Source organism: Phalacrocorax carbo, chromosome 9 (genome assembly GCF_963921805.1).
Source record: "Phalacrocorax carbo chromosome 9, bPhaCar2.1, whole genome shotgun sequence".
In the NCBI taxonomy this organism is placed as follows: domain Eukaryota; kingdom Metazoa; phylum Chordata; class Aves; order Suliformes; family Phalacrocoracidae; genus Phalacrocorax; species Phalacrocorax carbo.
This window is the reverse complement of record NC_087521.1, coordinates 25,635,159-25,660,343: the sequence shown is the minus strand read 5'-3', so window position 1 is coordinate 25,660,343 and position 25,185 is coordinate 25,635,159. Positions and strand designations below refer to the sequence as shown.

General features: G+C 39.8%; 1 protein-coding gene across 1 annotated transcript; it reads right to left on the bottom strand.

Moving 5' to 3' along the window:
* Window positions 1-511: 511 nt before the first annotated feature.
* DLK1 (delta like non-canonical Notch ligand 1) lies at window positions 512-13,968 on the bottom strand. Its single transcript, XM_064460779.1, has 5 exons — window positions 13,579-13,968; window positions 12,603-12,666; window positions 12,028-12,158; window positions 6,026-6,167; window positions 512-1,633 (listed from the first exon to the last, which is right to left on the bottom strand). Exons 1-5 carry the CDS (start codon window positions 13,646-13,648, stop codon window positions 892-894), a joined length of 1,149 nt encoding a protein of 382 aa, XP_064316849.1. The 5' UTR covers window positions 13,649-13,968; the 3' UTR covers window positions 512-891.
* Window positions 13,969-25,185: the final 11,217 nt, after the last annotated feature.

The following is a 25,185-nucleotide window of genomic DNA, read 5'->3' as shown; positions in this document are numbered from 1 at the left end:
AAGAAAAAGCAGAAATGAAGAGTTAAAAGCAACTGTCCTCTTTCAGTGACACATGTCACCTTTTCATTTCTCCCTATGACACAGCCATGAAGGATACTTTTCTCATCAGAGTTCCTTGAGGAATATTTATAGAAAAGTCAGAATCAGATCCTTTACATGTTTACTAGGTCTCTATACAGGATGTATAGAGATTAGACACTGAACATGTTTTCAACATTTTGGTAGGTAAATAATAGAACAATTTATGGAGGCAGCATCACAAGCATCAGAGACCTTTAACCTGAAATCAATATCTCAAAGACCTAATAGATTTTACAGAAGCAATAATCTATTTTATAAGCCTGTAAAAAATAACAGAACTGACTGGATAGGTGAGACATCAGTGTGAATGTGCTCCTGTTGATTGCAACCTCTAAAGTTCTTACAACAAACAGAAGAACAATTAGGCAGGGGCAACTTGTTGCAGATATTGCTGTAGCATAACATTTACAAATAAATAAATAAACCAGTATAGCCCTTAATTGCTGTTTATTAAAAAAGAAAGCATTACTGAGTAATTTACAGGTACCGTATTTGCCAAATAATTTATGCACAAGACAAGAAAGCTGCAATACAGTTCCAGTGGTAAATTACCTTTTATTTTACAAAAAATAGCTGCCTTGAAAAGAAATAAAATTACTATCCCCTGCTTTTTAATCATTTTTATTTTTCTTAATTTTTGTTTTTGGGAATGAAAACATCCTTAGCAATACAGATACATTATATTTCTTCATTATCACTCAGCACAAGCAAATGTACCCACAAATACTGAGGCCAATCACAGGCAATAAGTTCAATATATTTTACATATTGCTATGGAAAGTTGCAAGTTGCTGCTTGGCTTTCAAGGGCCTAGATGGCAGTATAGTTCTTAGTGTAATTAGTCAATTTGATCTTCTCTGGGAAGATAATATTGACTGAGAGGTTTTCCCCATTGTTAGATTTTAGAAAAAAGTTCTTTTTCTTGCGTAGGAGATGACTATATTTGGCATTAGCAAGCCACGTTTCACATTTTGAAAAAAACACAATCCCGGTTGTACCCAAGACAACAAGGCATGTAAGCAAGCCCAGTACAACAAAACATATCACCTGGCTTCTACTGAGCAAGGGATCTGTATTTTGGATTGTTTCTTTCATTGTTATTTTCAGGATTTCTTGTTGATGATGAACTGATCTGTGATGAGCTTTTGGGGGTAGCTTGTAATTCTGCATATGCTTTGCCTCTGTATTCATTCCAGCGAGGCTTGTGTTTTTGCTGGGGTGTTTGCAGGTCACACCAACAAATTCAGATTTACAGATGCATTCGAATCCTCCCTGGGGATGTTCACTGCATGTCCCTCCATTCTCACATGGGTCACTTGCGCAAAATATGACACGGCTGTTGCAGAGTTTTCCTGTATAACCATGGGGACAAAAACAGCTGAAACCCACACCAATATCTGTACATGTTCCTCCATTTTCACACGGGTTGGATTCACAGTCATCTCTATCTATTTCGCAGAAGTTGCCAGCAAAACCAGAAGGGCACAGACAGGAAGCATGTGGAGCAAAACCATTGTCATCAATGCATGTTCCTCCATTCTGGCAGGGAGAGCTAGAACAGATAACAAACACATAGACAGGACTGAATTAAAGTCCAATGGAAGAAGCTATTAGGAAGCACTTTATCTAATAAAAAGAGAAATGGTTTTCTTTAGAAAAACTATTTCCAAATGCAAATCCACTGAAGTCAATGAAGTTGAATCAAGAATGAATTAGTTCAACAGCTTTGTCAATACAGATTATAGCATCTTCTGCCAACCCTTCGGGCAGGATTAATACACCAGCATATAAAGTCGACCTGAAGAGCTGTGAAGGGATTTTAAATTATTTCAAGCATTTATTCAAATTAAGCTTCCCAGTGTTTTCATATGCTTAGAGCTATTTAGCTGAGCAACTATTCAGACAAGACTGAACAAAGACACTAGCAACATGGCTTTCTTTTCCACCTAATTATTCATAAGATAATTTATGTATTTTATTGGCAAAGGAAAACACACTGCCATGGCAGCTAGATATAAAGCTGATTGTTTTTATTCTGCCTCTTCAGTGCTCCGTGACATACAAAAAATTTAGAGGCAAACAGATACTTTCTTGCAAACTGCTGTTCCGCCAAAAATCTCAATAAGTATAATTATAATAAAAAATATAAATGGGATAGTTTCAGCCTTGGCAAAGGCAGCTGTAACGTGAGGACAGGACTATAGGAAACCAAGTATTTCTGCAAACCCTTTAAGAACTTAATAGCCTGGAACCATATTTTAACTGATGTAAATTCACTGAGACACCTTTTTTACCTTTGCAAAGTAACCGTGCTTTACTGAGTATAAGGCCAAAAGATAGAGACACCCATTAACAGAAAGGCACAAATGTGCCAATTCAGTGGAGCTATGCACTTGGACTTGGTTCTTCAACTGGTTGTGTAGGCAGAAAAGGGGCCCTGGGTCACAGGTTTACAAATAAATCTCAAAACCCACTGTCTTGGCAGTTATCATATATAAACAAAGCTTTTAAAACTTATTTTCTAAAAATGAATAATACTTGGTAAATCTTAAAACAAGCCTTTCTGACAACTACAGTTTTTCCTAATACCTATAAATCTCTGAAGACATACAACATAGCACCAGGACATAGTTGAAAAGTCCAAGCTGTTATTTAAGTGTTACGTTTCCAGGGGAAAGTCCCAGGAGTAATGAACATCACAGCATTTCACATATGCAGTGGTCAGTAGCAATCAGCCATTATGGATTTCCATGAAGGGACACATTGATTTAAGAGATCTGTTGATGTCTGAGTGAGATGACTGTGAAAGAGATATAAACTCCTGACTACAAATGGTCCCTGACCATTGGTCGGGATAAGGGTAAGCTTCTCAAATGCCCAGCCATTGCTCTGGGACTAGCTATGATAGAGACTACCCAAACACCTCTGACTTTACTGAGGACTGAAATAATTGGTGGCCACCCACCAGGAAAGCCTGAATGTTGTGGTAGAGGAATCACCTGTCTGTTTTTTTGCCACTTCCATATAAACTGCCCTGCTCTGTCCTCTTGTATTATCCTTCACTGTAGATGTTGTCTGGAAAATAAGGCTACTGAAAGAACAAATTGGAAGTCTGGAATTAGTATTAGAAAAGTGAATGGTGTGGTTGTCCCTGGACTTTGACGTAGCAGTTATCAGTTGTTGGTGACAACATGACAACTTGAGGTGATAATGCAAACAGGGAATTTTGCCACAATCATTTGCCACAATCACTGGTCGCTTTGTCTGCTTTAAGCAAAATACAGAAGCTGTAGCCATTCAGTCCATGAGTAAATGAGTGGTTATGGCCTGTCTTGGAGGGACTAGCACCCTCTCTTGACTTTATAATTCCCATGGAAAATCTGACAAGCTGTTTTGGATATGGCAATGTGTAGAAGTTTGAAGCCTCCTGGGCAGGTCAAATTACAGTATTTTGCAGGGAAATGGGAAGAAATTGTTGAAGAATATAAGTGTAAAATTTTTTCGGAACGTTTCATAAGTGTAAGCAACTTAAATAAAAAGCAGCTAAGGGGAAATATGCAGAATTTTGAAAACGTATTCTTTATTTATTACTAACACTGAGTTGCATCTACCTAATTTTTATATGTTTAAATAAATAAGGTATTAATATTAATCTCCTTGCATAGATTCAGTTACTTTGCATTCTTGGCATTTAAAGCATGTTCAGCAAGGTGTGGTACGTGAAAGGCTAGTTGTGGAAACATGGACATACTGCTTCTTTGGTTTCCAAATACTCTGCTTTCATTTTAAAGTACCACTCACTCCTCTGCTTCAGAGCAAAACTTCAGAACGTCACACAGATGTCACTAATGCAGATACATCTGCCTGATTTATAAACAGACTAGAACAATCATTTTGATTTGTGAATTGTCTTCATTCCATCTGTGAATATTAACTAAGGAGCCAGCGACAATGCTTAGTAATACCAACATCATTAACATTACCACTGAGGTAGAGAGGAACTGAGAGGAAGTGAGATGTGAATGAGATGACATCATATGATGAGGTGTTTTTCCAGGATGTGAGGTGCTCTCTTTGGTGGACTGTGAGTTATAAGCAGACATGGAGTACTTATGCTGAGAAAAGTTGTCTTTTTTAACTAAAAGCAGATCTGCAGACCCTGCTCCTCATTTTCCTGAAAAAGACACAGCTTCCTAGAGAAAAGGAATTGCTGTTTCAAATATGTTGTTTCCTTAAAAAAAAGTGTTCATGATCTCCAGACTAGCTCATGAGTATTCAATTTGAACACAGAGGTACTATCACAAAAATGTAGTTTCAGCAATTTAAAAGCTTGAGGATTTTAATGAAGTACATAGAACTAATCTGTGTTATTTCATTGACACTGTACCTCACCTGTTCTTTGGGATAGTTGATATACATCCTTATTGAGTTACTGAAATATTTGCTCTACAGAAGAGAAGTGGAGAAAGCAAGCTATTCACACTCACTATGTAAGGCAAGTACCTTGGATGTCATTCAAAGTACTTGCGAGGAACTTAATTTTCCTCCTTGTCAATGAAGGCAATTTGTCAATAGGCAAATCCGAGCATTTACCTTAGATGCTGAAAGTAAACCCAGACAGAACTGTGTGACAATCCCCCAATTAAAAGCAATGACAAAAAAATTCCACTGACATAAAGTTGTAAGAGTGGCAATTCTTACCAGAAAGAGTGAGAGGTGTTAATGTTCCTTAAACAAGAGTGTACAAGTCTTCAGGAAGATTTAGTCAAAAGGTAGATCTGAATATTCATAATTACCTATTGCTGAGCGAAAAGAGAACCAGAGGGTACTAATATGGAGCTAGAGAGAAAGAAGCAATATCCAAAAAAGAAAACTGATTTTAAGGTGGTAGTTTTACCAAGCTTGTATCCACTGGAAAGGGATTCTGTATCCTTATGGGATGAGATCCTTGATGAGCTGGAAGACAGCAGGTACTTCTAGATTTCAAAAAAAACCACCAATCTACAATTTTTTTAGCTTTGAAAGGTCATTCTTTTTTCAAGCAGTTCTGCCAGTGATACTGCTGAAAGTTTTTCAGTCTATGCCCGTTGCCCCTTGCCCTTTCACTGGGTACCTCTAAGAAAAGTCTGGATCCATCTTCTTTGCTTCTCCCCATCAGGTATTTATACATATGGATAAGTTCCCTCAGAGCCTGCTCTTCTCCAGGCTAAACAATCCAGCTTTCAGCCTCTCCTTATAGGAGAAATGTTCTCATCCCTTAATCGTCTTCATGGCCCTTCACTGGACTCACTCCAGTGTGTCCATGTCCTTTTCGTACTGGAGAGCCCAGAACTGGACCCAGCACTCCAGATGTGCCTCACTGGCACTGAGCAGAGGGGAAGAATCATCTCCTTCAACCTGCTGGCAATGCTGTTCCTAATGTCCCACTTCTCTTAGAGAATGGAGAACAATGGCCTCTCACACCCTGTTCTGGTGGAAGAGAGATGATCTCCTTCAGTAAACTATGGACATAGAATTATATGTCAGTTAAGAGAAATGGCAGGAGAGTGGACTAGACGTTTTTGTGCGGACAGCTTATGTGTTCGCTACTGTTCTTATTACTGCATATGGTTCATATGTACAATTAGCTCTCACTACAGGTGAGAACACAGGATGGGAGGTTACTTCAAGTTTGTTTACTAAAATCATGGGAAGGCATGAATTCACCACCACAAAATATGAAATTATCACTTTCAGTACTCGAATTATGCACACAAACTCATGCTGAAAATCTGTAAATCTTCACAATATGAACAGATCAGATTTGTAAAATTTGATAAAAATATCAGCAACTAGCAGAAGTATTATGTGTTTTAGCTCAGAGATACTTCCACTTAGCAAAGAATTTTGAATAAAAGTCAGTAGGACTGTGAATTTTAAATTTATGTCAGAAATCAATATTTACCCATTAATAATGCAGGGTCCTTTTTTGAGATGACAGTTTTTTCCTGTAAATCCCTGGGCACACAGACAAATATATCCTCCATCGCCCGTCTCTATGCATGTTGAGTTATTGCTGCAGGGCTTTGTAGAACACGGGTGAATATCTGTTTGAAAAACAGAGGGCTCAATTAATCTAATGTGAAAGAGTCAGTAAATAGTAAACAGTACTTCAGATAAAATATAGCTTTAATGGTCCTTCATGCTGCATTTTATAAATTCTGATTGACTCCTCCCTCTGTTAAAATGGAGCTCAGATTGTTCAACTATTGCAAGCGCTTTCAGCTTGCTTCTCCCTTCCTAACTCCTACTTGTAAAATATGTTTAAATTGTTCCAGTCTATAAAGAAGTACTATTATCAATAACATATTAGTAGGGGAGAAAGAACTTCTATGTGGTTGAGTCATCCTTTCACAACCTTGGCTTCTCCATGAGCCAAATTCTCATAAAGAAATCATGAACCGGGAATTCTCCCTGCTCCCTTCCTGAGAGCCTATCATTATGTGCTTATGAACAAACATTTCATAATAACAGATCATCAAGTTAAAAAAAATCTCTTAGAATTTAATCTTTTAGCTGGGCTGCATCCAGCCCTTACATAACTGTACCAGAAGAGAGAACTGTATGACATCTGGATCCGAAGTCACACATCTTTTCCTTCACAATTTCCCCGCTGAGCCACTTCCCACTCAAATGATTACTGAATTTTAAAAATAATTAAAATAAATAAACAAACAAGTGTATATTTTAGCCAACTAAAGGAGCAGCTGCAGAGAACTGCTGACTGAAAGTTATCTGATGCCTCGCACACACGTGCACGCATACACTTTCTAAGAAGATGAAAAGGGATTCAAGGGCCTTTATATTTTACTACCCACAATATAACATGAAAGTTAGATGATATCATGAGGTACTGCAAAATTTTAATGATAGAAAACATTCAACAGCCTTAGTTTTCAAATACAATCTTCCCTGGATAAGAGGTTCTATTTTCTAATGTATTAGCCTACTCCCATTGCAAGACAACCACTTTGCATGCACTTTGAGTGTAAGCTCCAATTTTCACAAGGACCAAAATAACCTTGAATGCTTTTCGGAGCAGTGTTGTTTGCAAACTATTTTCACAGGCTTTAAAGGCAGCTAATAAAGCATGAACTCTGATGCAGGGGCAAGGAAACATTCCGAAATATATATGGATAAGTATGTGTGTGTATATATGTATACACACATACATTACTGTCAGTAATTTGTGTCAAGGATTTAATTTTAAAACACAACTTAAAAGCTTGTAGGAACATATAATTTTATAACATAAATAGCCCCAAATGGCCCACTTTCTCTATTTTGTCTAGTTTACCTCTCAAAACACCAACAACCAATTGATTTACTTAAGTGATAACTGAGTCTGAGATGAGAATTTGAAAAAGGACTTTACATTTACACATATATTATGAATGGCTACAATCACATTACCAATAATTAATACTTGCATAAAACTAAGTTGTCATGCTGCAGTACATGAAGCAATCACTGAGTGTTTGTACAAGGAAGGCAGGCTCAGTAGTATATGTCACAGCAGATTTTCTAGACTCTGCTTCCTGCATGCCTAGCATGAGTTTTAGAGGCTCCACCTGTACTCTCTTTGATGACAGCTTACTAACACATGCCCTTGGCAAAGCAGTTGAGTGGCATGTAGCACAGTATACTCTGAGCTCACACCACATATTGGCTTTTTAGGGAAACTGAGGCTAAGATTCAAGCAGGAGGTCAGGGGCCCACTAGAATGACTGTGCAGACACAGCCAGAGATGACCAGATGACAGAGATGACTGATCTGATTTAGCAAGGTAGATCATATACTCGTACTGAAATGTCTTTTTTTTCCTGGAAATAAATTGACTAAACTGTTTTTCCCTTTTTTATAGTCAGTGTTTGATGTGGTACCTGCTCCTGTACTGTGTAGTCTATCTCAGACAGCCGTAGAAGGAAATCCTGTACTGTGCAGCCTGGTTCCGGGTGTTCATATACCCAATTTCAAGGTTGTGTTTCCACAAAATGAGAAGATGCCAAGGCATTCAGTTAGACAGGCTGGTATATCCCTTGCAAAGAGGTTAACCAGCAGTGTTAGCACTAACACCAACTCATAGATTTCTTTCTTTAAGTGCAATAATAGCCATAAATGATACCACTGACCCTCCCCTACATTTTACAGTGGATCAAGACCAACCTATTATCCACATGCCTATAAATTACTGGGAAGGTCGTTCTTGACCTGAACTGAGGACCAGGCTACCCTTGGTAAAAACAACAGCTACACAGTCAGAAGCATTAGTAAACCACTTGTTCTAAAATGACTCCAGAAAGGAACTTCCATGACCCAAGCCAGGAAGACTGTACACTATCTTTTCTAGAAAATAGAGATAACACCACCATTCTGAATCATCTTTTTCCTCCCATGCATAGCAAGCAAATAAGGTGCTGAGATTATATCTATATTTTACAAATGTTTCAGGTGTTTACAGTAGTGGTCAAATGAACTTCAGACTCTCCCACAGTTTCCCATTCCTGGTTTTACCATCCTTGTGAGTTTGCGCTTGCTCACAGATGCCAACATTAAAACAGTGTCTATGGCAGAAATTCCCTGGCAAATATTTCACTTCCTATAGCAGCAAAAAGGAAGAATTTCAAGAGAATTCCAAAACCGCATTACTCATGACCCTTTGTCAACCTCCACAGAAAGAATACAAATGTAACTTTCTTAAATGCTTTATCTGACTATGCACCTGAAGATAAAAATGGTCTCCAGTAGCTAAAAAATGGCACTTAAAGTCACATGCATGTGAAAAATATAACAACCATGGCCTGCTGTCATCAGACACAAAAGTTCAGTATTAGTAGAGAGAGGCAAGGAGTCTGCTACTTTACAGTAAGAATGGGTTTGTATTTCCATATTTAAAAAACAGTTACGTGTATATGCCAGTGAACCTCAAAAGAGCAGGAGCCTTCAAAAGCCTTCCTTTTTCCTAACCTGATCAGGTTTCATTTAGTGGTACCTGCTAATGAGTTATAGCAGTCTGTAATGACTTATACAGCCAGGAAACCAACTCTTTGGCAGACGATGATGAGATCAGCGGCTGAGTAATTACCCCATTTGAGGGTTCAGTGCTTTATTGGGTCAGGATAACAAGTTGGAGCAACTTTCAAGTAGCAAGAAAAGGACCCTTCTCGTGATCCCTTGTGGCAAAACAATACATTTAGAGTTGGTAAATCCACTGAGATGAAAGACTGTCACCATAACATGTTCCTGCAGATGAAAAGATGATTGTTTCTTTATGGCTGAATATTCTTGGCAGCTCTTTATGGGGATCTAGATTCAAATTGGCAAAGACAACTCTGAGATGACTCTGAGTGTTGAGAGAAATAATAGTTACTGAACTTAAGCAAGGGATACATTTTTTGGTTTATAGAACTATCTTAATGAATATGCATTAAAATAATATTTTTCCCTAAAGATGTGAGTACAATTTCCAAAGCATTGTTTTGCATCCTAAGTACCAGTTGCAAGAAGGAAACATTGCAAGGCTCAAAACTGCAAAGATATATTAGTACTTAGAAATTCAGCTAGGCACTTACAGCTTTTAAAACTATGCCCAGCTTGAAAAACTAAATTTACAGGAATCTTTAGGTGTGAAGATTATAGAATCATAGCATCATTAAGGTTGGAAAAGACCTCTAGGATCACCGAGGCCAACCATCAACCCAACACTACCATGTCTCCTAAATGATGCCCTGAAGTGCCACGTCTACACGTCTTTTAAATACCTCCAGGGATGGTGACTCCACAGCCTCCCTGGGCAGCCTGTTCCAGTGCCTGACCACTCTCTCAGTAAAGAAAGCTTTCCTAAAATCCAATCTAAACCTCCCCTGATGCACCTTGAGGCTATTTACTCTCATCCTACTGCTTGTTACCTGGGAGAAGAGACCAACACCCACCTCGCTACAACCTCCTTTCAGGTAGTTGTAGAGAGCCATAAGGTCTCCCCTCAGCCTCTTTCTCCAGGCTAAACAACCCCGTTCCCTCAGCTGCTCCTCATAAGACCTGCTCTCCAGACCCTTCACCAGCTTCGTTGCCCTTCTCTGGACACACTCCAGCACCTCGATGTCCTTCTTGTACTGAGGGGCCCAAAACTGAACACAGTATTCAGGGTGCGGCCTCACCAGTGCCGAGTACAGGGGCACGATCACTTCCCTGCTCCTGCTGGCCACACTATTCCTGATACAAACCAGGATGCTGTTGGCCACCTTGGCCGCCTGAGCACACTGCTGGCTCATGTTCAGCTGGCTGTCAACCAACACCCCCAGGTCCTTTTCCTCCAGGCAGCTCTCCAGCCACTCCTCCCCAAGCCTGTAGTGTAGTATGGGGCTGATGTGACCCAAGTGCAGGACCCGGCACTTGGCCTTGTTGAATCTCATACCATTGGCTCCGGCCCAATGATCCAGCCTGTCCAGGTCCCTCTGTCGGGCCTTCCTGCCCTCCAGCAGATCAACACTTCCACCCAACTTGGTGTCATCTGCAAACTTACTGAGGGTGCACTCGATCCCCTCATCCTGATCATTGATAAAGATATTAAACAAGATGGTACCTTTAAAAATCTGGACAAGCAAGAGAACTGAGACTCGTAACATGGCAGTGGGTGGTTGTTCTGTCCAGTTTTAGAAATCTGTGATTGTAGCTCACAGACAACAGAGGGACTCATTCCTCCTCACTAACTGTAATGAGAATCTAGGTGTCTCCCTCAGGTACAAACACATCTGTGAGAGGTGTCCAGAACAAAATCTCTAAGACCTTATAGTCACATCTGCACCATTGCTACCACAGGTCCTGCAAACATACCAGGACTCTCTTTAAACTAAAGAAGCCTGTCTATGCTTATACGTGCAACTGGTGAGTACGGGCTGCAAAACCTGATGAGAAGCTAAATGAGTACCCGAGTACCTTGCATCAAGCTCCATGTCACTGCAAGCATGAGAACTACCTCAAATCTTCTGAGTCTTTTAGTCATCTTGAAAATTTTATCCAGCTCGAACTGTGTCATCACTAATTACAGTTTTGGGTATTCATTGGCAGAACATAGGCATGCTTTATAAATTATAAGCTGTATAACAAAAGCCGGAAAGATCTGAAAAGAGAATGAGGCCCTGGACACCTATCCTCTTCCAGCTGCAGCCACGCGGGCTGAAGAGGCGCATGCTCCTGGATGCTCATGCGGTTTTGGCGCCCTCAGACCTCTTTGGCTGAACATTTGCCTGTGTCAGCCAAAATAAACCAGCTCAGAAAAGGCCAGTTCTTCAGCTTGCTTATGCTAAGCTGCCTTATTCTGACTGGCAAGGGGTGAGAGAGTGCACAGAAGAGCTGTGCTTACCCCTCAGATCTGAGAGGGAAGTGGCAGCCTGTTCAGGCAGACCTTTTTCTCAGTTATACTAATGCTACTCCACTGAATCATCTCTGGGTTTAGTAAAGGAAGAAATAAGAACAATATTTTCCATTTCAGGAAGTGATAAGTATTATGCTTACATCTTTCTGAACAGACAGTAGCATATATATAATGTGTCAGGTATATATTTCACAATATTTAACATATACAAGACAACTTGTATTTTTATAGAGAAGGCTTATACGACAAGGGAGCAGTTATTTGTTGGCCTTCTCCACAATGATCAATGTTTAAAATAGAATGAATTTACGCTTTGCTCGCACATATGCCCACTTACAAAAGATGCTGCATGCTTCTGCCTAAACTATTACAGAAGTTCCACGTTTATATGCTGCTGCCCAGAACCCCCTTGTTATCTGGCACTAACATTCAATCTTTTAAAATGAGTTATCCAGAAGGACTTTTGCATGTTTCCAGCACCAGATGGTGCTGTTTCACGTCACTTGCTCAAGGACAGGAAAGGATGTGCAAACCTATGTCACAGAGGCTGCCAATCCAGCCCTCCTCACAGATGCACTGCCAGGGCTTGGCACAGCTGCCATGCAAACACCCAGGGAAAGGAACACACTCATTACAAAGAGCACCCTGCCAACCAGGTTGACACCTGAAAGAGATAAAAGACAAGATAGAGGCATAGTTTATTTTTAATAAACATAATTACAAGGATGTTCCCCTTTCTGAGGCACAGTAAACAAACTTTCGGATACAAAATTGGACTACGCAGCACATTTGAACAAAAAGATACCATCAATGCTTCCGGGCTACTAGAAGCAGTTTATGTGAAGAAAACTCTTTCATTCCATGAGAAAAAAAATAAATAAATGCTGATCAACATAAAGATTTTTCTTACATGAAAAAGTAGACTAAAAAGGCACCTAGATGCCTATGCTCTATGATTCCAGTTACTGTGTCCTAATAGAGTGCTGTTCCATTACGGTTCCATATTTTCAGAGAGCAATCATTTCAGCTTCTGTCTATTTTACCGGACTATGAATTATTGAAGCCATCCGTTCCAGTGCTAATAGCCCTGTCTGACAGATCTTTTTACCTGCATTCACTGGGAAATTCACAAAATCCATTTTCTGGGTGGCAGCCAGTTTTACAGTTCACTCCTGGAAGAAGAGATTTATAATATCAAACCAGAGAAATCAGTACTCAGAAAAAAATCATATCATGTCCTATACACATACCCGACATTTTAAAAGAACCCAGACTGCATAATGTTCTGATACTTTTTTCTCCAAATACATGGGTTTTTGCAACATAAAATTTTAAATGAACTTAATCTGGAGAACTTTACAGATAGGAATCACTTATCCTATAGGATAAGTGAAATGACATAAAGAATCAACCGCAAAAGAATACAAAGTCACTTTAGCATGCGCAAAGCGTATGCAATACCACTATACGCTACTTTAAAACGGAAATTTCAGAACAGGCCCATGTACGCCACTTCACAACATGCCACTCCGAATGCATTGTTTCAGAACTACTTGAAACCCAAAAATACTTTTAGTCAGAAAAGAAATTTGAAACAGCTTACAGTAGAAGTGGTGAACTCATTTCAGCCCTCCGTCGGATGAAAAAAAAATCACCATTTTCATTAAATCATGCATGAATAATAACGTAAGTTAAGGAGAAGAGGTCTCAGTCACACTTTTTTGTTTGTTTCAAGTATTTGCGTCAAGCAACGCTCCTCTGAAAGATCACCATTAGGCACGGGCATCCCGCGCAAAGGACACCAGAAACGCGCTCCGTCGGTGCAAAGAGCGAGCGTCCGAAGGGCCAGCGGCACCCCCGGCCGGCGCGAGCGCCGCGGAAGGCTTCGCCCCCGGGGGACCGGCTGCAGGAGGGCTCCCGCCGCCGCTCCCGCCCGGCCCCGGCAAACTCCGAAAACTTTCCCAGACCGCCTCCCCCCGCCGCGCCGCTCCCCGCGGCGGCAAACGCCGGGGTGCCCGCTGCTGCTCGCCCTCCCGCCGCGCCCCCGCACCGCTCCCCGCACCGCCCCCCGCGGCCGGCCTTACCCGGGGCTGCGGGGAGGACGAGGGGCAGCAGGCAGCAGCAGCCGATGAGCCCGGCGGCGGGCAGCCCCATGGCCCCGGGAGCTCCGGGAGCGCGGCGGAGCGCCCGCGGCTTGCTCGGCGGCCGGGAAAGCGGCACCCCCCCGGCCGCAGCGCCGCCGGGCTCCGGCGCGACGGGGCGGGAGGAGGGAGGGAGGGGAGGGCTGCCCGCCTCCTCCGGCCCCCTCGCCGGCCGGGGATCTGCCCGCGGGGCGAGGCAGCCCCCTCACACCGGGCGCGGAGCCCCCGCCTCGCTCCGCCGCTCCGAGCCCGCTCCCCTGCGCGGGGCGGACTGAGGAGCCGGGCCCCTGCGCACCCCGCCTTGTGCGGCCGCGGGAGACGGGAGGCAAGCTGGAAGGGCGCGGGAGAGGGGAGGTCTAGCGGGGTGTGTCAAGCACGCCTCTTACCTCGTTAGAACTTATTCCGGCTGTCCACAAAGAGCTACTTCGGGGCTTGCCTTCGGAGATCGGAAGACTTCTCTTCCTAGTCATTCACATCAGAACTCCAACTTTTTCAGGAAAGACCCCAGAAAAAGCAAGGAAGGTAAAACATTTTACGTTTCTGAGGCTAAAGAGTTAAAAAAAGGAGAAACACAACAAAACCACCACCCACCGCAAACGCTACCTTTAGTAGTCTTTTATACACTCAACTGATCAAGAAGAAACATTACTTCCACCACAAGGCAATTTAAATGCTGCGGTTTATACTGTGACTGTTCCTTCCCCTTTTCTATCTTTTATTCTTCCTTTGAGCTGTCCCGTATGGAAATAGACTGGCTATTTCTCATTCTTCGTATTCTTTCTAGTTCTTTGTTTTCCTCATTTAAGGAAGTTACGTCTGAGTTTTAGGATTCCCGAGGGACTTGTTTTCTTCTGCTCGCTGATTTAGTGCTTACTTCCACCAGACCTCATTTACCAATTTGTCTGCATTTATGTGAAGCAACTAGAGATCCTATAATATGGCAAGAAAGCTCTGCAGCCATCTGCTTTTTCTCTAGAATTACAATGGGCTAATTCAAGATTAACTGCCTGAAAATATACACACTGGAAAGCAGACATTAGCTTCAGATAACCCATTTACTGGTACTTGGAGACAAATGATGTCACTCAGGTTGAAAAAATTTGCTTCTATTAATGCTGACGTTTGGTTTTAACCAAGAATGGGGGAAGTGAAGGACAGAAAAAAGGAGAGCAGAGAATGAGGGGTGGTTTAAAAGACAACAGTTAGGAGTAAGGTGTGAGAGGCATACACTGCTTCTTCAAAGCTCTCCAAAAGTTTTGGTATCTGAAGTAAGCTGTGCCCATCTGACCCTGTAGGCACCAAGATTGCCTCCATGCCTTTTCTGCTTGTCTTGCTTTCCTTTTAGTGCTGAAACATTACTTACTGTTTTGAAAAGGTTACTCTGCCATCACAGCTTTCACAGTAGCTCACCAGACTAAACCTTGTTGGGATATTGTGAATGACACTCTAGAGAAGTGAAAATGTGGAGTGGTGGTGATGACTGCTTAATCCTTTGCTCCGCTTTTCTGTGAACCTGTGCTTTTCTAGGAAAAATGTAAGAAGCTCTTTGTTAGTCTGTTCACTTTGCTTTTATTCTCACTTTCTTAGCTATTTGTTTACGCTCAGATTGTTGTAGGTCCAGGGTTTCTTATTCCTCCCTTAGTTCATAAGTTCTCTGCTTAGTGATGTAGAAGCCTTTTCATGTTAGACCTTCGTTTGCATTTTTTGACCAAGAGATAACCTGGGAAGTTAAAAAGTCTACAAATGTTCTGTGAGTTCAGATATTCCTATAGTAGCTTGACCAGCTGGTCAAAGGAAGGCTTTAATCTTACTGCCTTCTGTCCCAGACAGCTGGCAGAATTTTCTCATATTCTTTTTTCTTCAGACCCCAAGAGTAGAGAGTTGATAAAATTCAAAGGTTTTATCTGTACAGTCATCGCTGTCAAATTATCTGATCTAATTTGCATTGTAAATATACTCTGACATATGATGACACGTTTCTTCTATTTTCTGAGTTAACTACTGAACATCAGCTGTATTGTCTGAAGCTGATATCTTAAGAAAAATTCATTGGGAAAATCACAATCCTATAGATGATATGTTATAATCACCATTGCAAACTTCAATTACTGTACTCTCTTTTTCTTGCTTGTTTTTCAGGCTTTTTATATTTTTTGCATAGATACACCCTTAGGCAAAAATAATCTATTTTTTAGAACAACTCTACTTTTTAATCTTCTGTGCCTGAGGGGTCCTTCTTGGTTTGCTGAAATTAAGACAAATCTCCATTTTCCCATCTTTTCTACTTACTTCAAGAGTCATCTAAAAAACCCTGCTAATTTTATTCCTGAGAGGTCAGAATCCTTTTTGTTAGAGTGGAGTCTATCCAACATAACCAGAATCTGTTGGAACAGGATCTGCCCAGATACTAATCCAAAAATAATTTCAAAACAGAAACCCCAGCGTTCTGTAAATCCAGACTAATTTTCTTCTCTCTTTTCCTTCCACCTGAGCAAACCAAACTGCAAATCATTTTTACTTAGCTCTCCTGCCACCAAAACCACTCTGATCCAAATCTCCATAGTCTTCACAATAGTCCTTGAAATTTACAGTAACTGTGTTCTGGCAGTTCTTTGTGATTTCTACTTTTCTTTTTTTCTTTTCTTTCGAAGTCTTTGCATTAGGAATTGGAAAGTAAAAACCTCATTGTAATCACTGCCTGTGTATGGAGATCATTCAAAGTGTTAATGGGTGTACTCGCTTCTTCACCTACAAATGCTTGAGGGGTGAGTACAGATTGAGGAGTGCTGGTCAAGTGAGCTCCCAACTGTCTGTCATTCTTGGGAAACAGGTACTTTCATGGAAACCTTGGGACCTTGGGAGACTTGCTTTGGAACTTGTTGCAGGAATCAGGGGCATTAAGCCATCAAAGACACTGACTGCAACAACTGATTCCAGAGAAAAGTCTTTTTGGATCCTTATCCAGAAACTGAGATACTGTTATTTTGGGTTTTTTTTTTTTCCAAGAAAATGGCACACAATGATCCTGCATTGTTAGACAGGAGTAATGAACATATTCAAGGACTGAGCTACTGGAAAAAGCAGACTGAGATTGAGAATTGAAGCTTGGTGAGAACTTCCTTTTATACATGGAATGTGAAACAGAGTGCTTCAACTTTCTGGTCAGCAGCATGCAAGCAACTTTGCAAAGCCTGGACATCCAGAAGCAGCAAGGAATCCTTGAAGTTCTGTCCTGGCTAGGAGTACTTGTACTCACAAGTGCCTGTTTGCCTACTAATATAACACCTTTTGACTGGAGAGAAGGTCAATCCATTTTTTATTTCATTGTTGCCAGAATGTGGAGATGCTTGAGATGATCAAAATTTGCATCAGTGACAAGAAACACAAAGCAAGTCATCAACACAGCAGCTCCTACAGTTCCTCTCAAACTGGTAGCTAAAATCTAAGGCTAACAGCAGAGTTGTTTAGAAACTGTATGTGAGACCCCACACGAGAGGGAGAAATAGCTGTGATTTATTTAGGCTATCCCCACACATATCGCAGAAAGAAAGAAAAAAAAAGTCAATTACAGGGCAGTGCTATTTTCCTGGCAAAGCAGCAGTACTTTGTGAATGTATCAGAAACTCTAACATTATGAGTGGAGAGGTTTATCCTTTATCCCTTGAAGGGATCTCGTCAGTCATGGATATACACAGGCACAAAGTTTTAGGGTCTGTTGGCTGGGTTTACAAGTTTGTACTCTGTGAGTAGCATTGCCCATCACAATAAAGCTCATCAGATGCAGCTGGAGCCTTAAGGAACTATTTTACACTCTGTACGTTAGGCTGTCCCATCCTCATGTATGACTGGACAAGATGGACTGAGCCAGCCTACAAGCTTGTTGGGGTTGAGCAGAGCATCCTCTCTCACCTTTTCTCCTAACCTTCTTGGCCATGTCCCAGCTGCACAGTTGCATTTCTCCCCTCATGCCAGCTTTACTTCTGTTACCTCTGGCTCTTCCGTGAGCTGATTCAGTACACTGTGCTGGCAGATGACTGACAAGAAAAACATGACATCTTTTCTGTTGTTATTGTACCCGCTTCAAGAACATATTTCTGCCCTTACAAAAGGCAATAGGTGAATGTCTGTTGACTTCAGTGGGGAGACAGGCATCTCGTCCGGCACCTTCTGTATCAGGGCACACAAAGCAGAAAGTTTTTCTACACTTAACAGATTTCACTACACACAGAAATAGCAGCTATCAACAGTTAGCTAGAGACTGCCAAAGCATTTTTTTAATCATGGTAATTTTTTCCTGTTGGAGCAGTAGCCAGAGTGTGTAGAGCTAAAATACACAGCAATAATTTACAGGAGTTAAAGCCAAACCCATTCCCTTGCCTAGAACTAAAAAACCTCATAATCTACCTCTCTAACTATTGACAAAGCACTAACTCAGTGCTATCTATCACCCAATTACTATAGCACAGAGAATTCTGCCAGCTGTTTTAGAAAATACATTACATGAAATCTGGGCTGCTCTGAAGATGGAGGCAAAACTTTCATCACTAGGGCAGCTTTCCACTGACTGTAGCAGTCTTGATCAAAAAATGAATGCAATTTTTCCCTCTTTCAGTGCTAGGAAAGGCAGAGATTTTTGCCATCCCTGAGATCACAGTCTAGCCCTTCTTTGATACTGTAAATAAAAAACCATAAATGTAGACACTTGAAGTATTCAGTAAGATTCTACATTCGAAGTTATTCCACTGATAGATGCGTGCACCTGGCAATTAAAATACAGAGTCGAGAAACTACTACTTAAAAGGAAATCAAGACAATGACAAAAAAACCTTATTCTTCTAGTGGATTTCTTTCCATCCTGCTATTCACAGCACAAAAGATGAGAAACTGGAGGAGAAATATATGTAGCACAGGCATAAAGTAAAATAGAATATATTCAGGAAATATGATTCTGTTACTGATGCAAACAAAAAATGAGAACTCTGAAGATGTTACAAAAAATGCATATGTATTTAAAGAAATCTAAGGAAAGACATTTTTCAAAGAGCTGAAAGGGTATCACTACCATTTTATATAGTACTGGGCTGTCTACTCTTAAAGTATGGAATAATGTAGACAGGTTCATTGAAAGACAGTGTGAGAATCATGGAAGGACTTTTTTAGTCTGAAGACGGAGAAATGCTAAAAGATGTGTCCATCATAATGTGTGAAAACAGGAAAGACAGAACTGCAAAAATTTGTAGTGGGCAGAAATAATGGCCAGAACTTTAGTTGGAAGAAAGAGTAATGTAGCCTGGATATATAGACATTTTCTTTAACACCAAAGTTGATCAGACAGTGTGACAGTTTGCCACCAGACTAGAGGCAAAATAATTGGATGACTTTAAGGAAAGTTTAAGTACACTTATGGGAAGACTAATATAAAACCATCATTGCTTGAAGCAGGTGTTTGGATTAGTTTATCCAAGATGTCCCTTTCAAAGCCATCATTTATGGTCCTGCAATACCTTTTGGTGGGGAAAGCATTCCTTTGCAAACTGGTGTTAAAAAAACCTGAATCCTAGGAATTTTTAAAAGGCACTTGACAGTCTGACAGATGTTAGTAGCAGCTCTGAAATTTGTATCATAATATGTCCAACATATCCAACCCACTTTACCCACTTGGAGATGAAGATAATGTTCAGTTTGTAATTCACATCACCGTGTTATGTTTTATTTTCCTGCGGTGGGAAAGATTTGGTGCAGTGAATATGCACCTAGATTCTTAACAGTCAGCCAGTAAACAACATTTTTGTTACTGTCAGTGACATTATGTTTTAAAATATATTTTAAAGTACTTCCCTGAGGCTAGTAAAGTAATTTTACTTCCTGTATAAAATAAAGTTAGACCTGAGACTTCATTTCAGGGCAGGGGCTGCTTGTGTGTATGCAGGAGAGAAAGAAAGAGAGGGAGAAACAGTCTCTCTATTAAGGCACTGTGTTCTTACAGTTTTGTGAATTGACAGAATAAATTATTCTGTCTTCTCTCTGAAAGGGATATTTATAAAGAAAAATGGACAGTTTGCTGTGAGACAGACATATATCAAAATAAGCAGCTTAATTTAACCACATAGTGTTTAAAATGATAGTGAGCCCTTGAAGATTACATGTCTGAGAGAGGGGAAATTCAACATTGAGCCACCGTTCAAGTTTTTTGGAAAATTGTCCACGTCTCGATAATCCAGAAAGTGAAAGTATCGCCATATATTTCTGAGTGTGTGTAGAGTCTACTTACATATGATCTTTATAACATATATCTCTCTATATGATATGTATAAATGGATAGTGAACAGGAGAACAAACATACAGAAGAAGTGTATAATAGAAAAAATATATGCATGAAGAAACCTTTTTTTAAAAAATATCATTTATCAGTACAAAACAGAGGTATTCTGACTACTTACAAAACTTTACACTCGGAAACCTCTACTGTCTTCTGATATTAACAGTTTCAACCTGAACTCTGATACTTAGAGGTGCCTGCTGTTTTTAAAGTTTTGAACTGGCCATGACGGAGGCTTTAGGTGCTTGCAGTAGGCCAGGGAGAAGTTGGTGTTCGGCAAAAAATAAATTAAAAACAATCCACATGCCTTTCGAGACTCATTACTGCTGTCAGAACTCTAGCTGCTAGTCAATCTTTTATTTTGTCTTAATCTCAGCTGGATTTTTTTGCTAACTACAGAAGCAAGCTGGTTTTTTCATTCTTAGTGCTCTCTCTGGTGTTGTGCCATTTTAGAGGACAGATGCTACATTTACTTCCATTGTATACAATTCCTAACAGTTCCATTGTTGTTTATACACATTCACATATGGGTATTTATTGTCTGCTCTTTCCTGTCCCATGCAAAAGTTTTCAGTGTTTTTACTTTGTTTGTCTTCTGACAAAGAAACCAGAACTTTGCTCACTTTTTGTTGTTTATTTTTTTTGTTAGGTTGTTTTTTGTTTAACTTTTTCCAATATATACCTCTATTAATACTAGAAATCAGGTTAGCTTAACTCTGTCATAGTCCCGGTTCACAGTTTCTTTTTTGGTTCCCCCTCCGCAGTATAAACATCACTGTGCTGTACAATTCTTTCCTTTTTCATACTGTTTCTAATTAGTTCTCTGATGCTATTCTTTTTTATGTGGCATCTCATCAGTATGGTTTTCATTGTTCTTTTAAATAATAATAATAATAATAATAATAATAATAATAGCAACAACAATAATAATAATGTTAAACAATAAAATGGAACCTAAACTAATTTCTATTTGCATTATTATGTTTATCTTGCATTTTGTCTAAGTCAATTTAATCTCTATTTTGTTACAGGTTATTATATAACCATCAGTCAAAAATGATGAGTTTTGATGAAATGCCTACAGTTCACTATCAATGAATTTTTGCCTCCTGGGTAAGGGACACATGAAAAAAACTGCCTCAGGAGTATTGTTCCAGTTGTAAATGTGGGGATAATATTTTATAACAATTGGTACCATAAAAATAACTATTTGAGAAATAAAAAGAACCCAAACCAGAAAGAACATCTGATGGGAATAATAAAGCAGTGCATGCCAGAAGCAGTGCTGTTTGCCATAGCCAGAAGCTCTTTTCCTCAGTCTAGCACCAAGGACAAGAAAAACAGAGACTGGCAAAATATCAACCCTTTATGCACATGTAATATTGAGAAAGTAATTTTCACAAAGATTTACAACCTGTTTCCCTTGTTGTTTTTTTTTTTTATGTCTCAGCTCTGCATTTCCCAGGAAATCTTTCTTCTTTCTAGCCTTATCTTGAAATGAAAGAATTTACAAGTGAAGGACAAATGTTCGATAATGGTACCACAATAGTATATTTAAGATTGTTAATGCTGGTAAATACCTGCAGTCAGGAAACCTGAATTCTCACATAACAAGAGACACAACTTTTTGCCCTGTAATTCCTGTGTCAGTCCTAAGATATTCTATAACTCTGGAAAGATGATTTTCAGTCAAAGATTTCCAATGAAATGAATTAACTGCTTCAGTAAGCCAATCCAGTACTTAATACATATTAATGTAGAATGTTCAGTGATAGGAACGATTTTATAAAGCATGGTTTGAGATTAAAATTAGAAATTAATTAAGCAGGAGTGTCATTGTTGTTGTGCCTGAAACACCTTCATTCTGTAACAGTGAAGATTAAATAGGTGGCTGAGGCAAGACTGAATTAGCTGTGATTTGTTTTTCCCCGAGTCAGATCTAACTGATAAGATTTTTGCAAATCAAATAAAGACAAATAACTTGACTGCAAGAATGAGTTTTTTTTACTCACTGCAGAGTATGCTAAGATCCTGCTTTTGCACTAGTTTGTTGTTGGCTCTGTTTCACGGAGAGAAAAGCTGAAGCACAGAGAAGGAGAGCAACTAGTTGAAACTCACACTTGTGGCAAAGTCAGGTATGGATGGTCAGGTCTCCTGCATCCCTGTTTCTTCTTCTGACTATATTGCCACCTTTGGTATGAACCATGGACTTGGAAAGAGGAAGAAAGAAATTAGAGAGGAAAAAAGAAAAGAAGCTATTCAGGACAGGTCACGTTAAAAACTGGAACAGAATACAGAGTTCCCTTGCATTCTGGTATTTGCAATCCTGATGGCTATTGTCAAGGGAAGTACTGGTTCTTTGTGTCAGAAGTGGCACAGTTTCATTTTCAGTTTCCCGAACTAACATGAACTATGGATCTTCTGCTGGAAGGTCTATGAGCTTATGTTCTCGAAAGAGTCATTTTTTTATGTTCGCCTGTTATCATCTTTTTCACTGCTACCATGAATTATGCTAGCTATAAATTGTTTACACTTACAGGTCTTCTATAAACTAATTAAAAGTTTCATCTACATATTGTTTGTGAATGTTGAACACATGCCCAAACACGATATTTCTCTTCCAAGTGCAATAATCCTTAGGCATTTTGTTCAAAAGTGTGATTTTCCCACTATTCCCTTCCCATTTTCAAACAGAAATGTGTCATAAATCTTTTGACTCCTGGTCTCTTGCATGATGCAGTAACATTGAATAACTTAGTTTTCTGATTTGGTAATGTTCACCATTACTGTCATATAGGTTTTGATCTAGTCTCCTTTTTTGTTATACCTTACGAAATTGATTATTTAATTATTTAGTTATTTAGATCGTGATACACAGAAGACACAACAGGACTTTGGGAACTGGAAACATAACAAGGAATCTATCATTTATCACATGATCGCTGGCTTGCATTTTGCTTACTATAGTTAAAAGCCTCTAGTGACAAAGAGAAGAATAAATAGCTATCCCTTTAACTGCAGCTCTGGAAAGCAGTGGCAAGCATGCCTGTTATGAAAGATACAACAATGCTTTCAATTATGTTTACATAAATGCAGAAAGCTAGTGATTTTTTGCTGATATGACTACTGTATTTTATTATTATTTCATCTGCTTGTGTCTTTTTCATGTGTCTATGTCTTATTTGTATGGCTGTGTCTTATTTTAAATTTATAAATTCCTTAGGTCAAGGACTGCCTTTTAATACTGTATTTCTAAAATACCAGTCTCCGTGATGAGCTCCTAGTCATTTTGACAATACCAAGGTGATTTAATATTTGTGTTGCATTAAACATCTTACAACTGCTATCAGGGCTGTAATCTGACTGCACAGGGCACTGTATAAATATATAGAAAGGTGCACTCTTACTCATAAATAATGTAAAAGAACACAAAAATGAAAGCAGAACAACAGACTAGAATACAAACATACCCAAATAGCATGACCACAATGATCTAGAAAAGAGTACACTATCCCCATGGCTCTGAAGGATGCGGTTCTCTTATTGTTTCAACATTTGTTTGTGTCTGTTGTGGAAAGTATGAGTGTGTACAAAACCTGTGCAACGTTATATTTATATATTATTTTTGAGGCTGAAAAGTCAAGCCTCAGGAGTTAGGAAGTGCAAGAATTAAGGTCTGTATGCAAACTTAATTTAGCTTTTTGTGATTATGCTTCCTAATTCCATCTGCAATCTCATCATTACATACTGTGTTTTTTCACAGCGCATCTGCTTGATTGAGTATTCACCTTTTAAATAGCTTTTCAGTATTTTGTTTACTTATGTGGCTCCTTTGCCTTATCTCCTGCACTTTTCAAAACCTGTTCTAAAGCCAGAGTTATAGAACTTTCTCTGAGACTTTTCATGCTGTTCGTATTAACATCCTACAGTAACACAAATAGAAATGAACATATTTTTCAGAACATCTCTGTAACATAAGGCAGTACTCATACATCCATTTTATATCTGGAGGACTGACGAACAAAAGAAATTAAAATAAACAGTTCCTGCTTGTGCTGCGTTGCCAATGGAAGCCTTTTTTTTTCAGTGCATTTAGCACATTAGACATTCAAAGCACAGCTCTCAGAGACATGAAAGGCAATGGTGAAATCGCAACACCTTATCAATTCAGGATCAAGTGAGAGACCCAGATAATGAATAAAATGTAATTGCTGCACATGAATAGTTTGGCTATAGTGACTTGCCTAGCATGGAGAGAGGCAGGGTAGAAGGCAATTTTGCAGAAGCTTCAATGCAGAGATCAGACTTTCTCCTTCCGCTTCCCTCTGTACACACCTTCTGACCTGTGGGCCTTTGGACTGTACACCTTTCACAGCACAGCTGTAGCTCATTTTCACAATAGGTTGTTCCATAAAACTGAGTCCTGATTCCTGTCGCAATAAAAGTGCATGACCTTTAAGTAGACATTCCACCATAATAAAGTCATACAAATGAGTTGAGAAAATATTGCACAGAGGAGTCCATTTCTGATGCTTTGCAAGCTTCATGTTGTTTTAAAAGCAGTGTGCAGGTAATATTCTGCTTTTTTAAATTTTTTGCTTGTTTGTTTGTTTTTAAATCAGAAACAGGAGCAGAATATCCTATAATGTGGCATCATCCTGGTGTCTTCATGGTTAGCCTGTGTGCTGGCAACATCTAGGGCTACTCTTCAGCTTCAGCTAGTGAAGTAACTGCTGGCCATGGCAAGTTCTTCTTCTTGGTGGAGCAACGAGACCTTTTGCTGAAGAGTTTTACACATATTTGCTGACAGCAGGTGAATAGTGAGACTTATGAATTTTTAATTCCATTCCAGGCATAACTCCTGCTGTTTCTCTGTAAGATCAATCCCTCCTGCCCCGTGTTTCCAGAATTTCCTCATTAGAGTATTTTATAGCTCTTGGTCCTGTCTCAGTCTCTGTTACCCTTTCTTGGATTTCTCACACCAGTCTTCCTTTGCAATCTGTCCCACTTCCTCCTTTCCTAATCCTCACGCAATCTGTCCTGCTCCTTCTTTTCCTCCCACTGCACCACTGCTCTCTGGGGAGCTGAGCCTCTTCATTTACTGCATCTCCTCTCACTTCCCGTGGCTGCCCCCTGTGCCCCCCTGTTCTTACCTAAGTCCATCTTCACCTGTAAAGCTGCACCTGGTAAATTTTCATTACAGGCTCCCTCCCCACAGTCTGCTTGCCTGT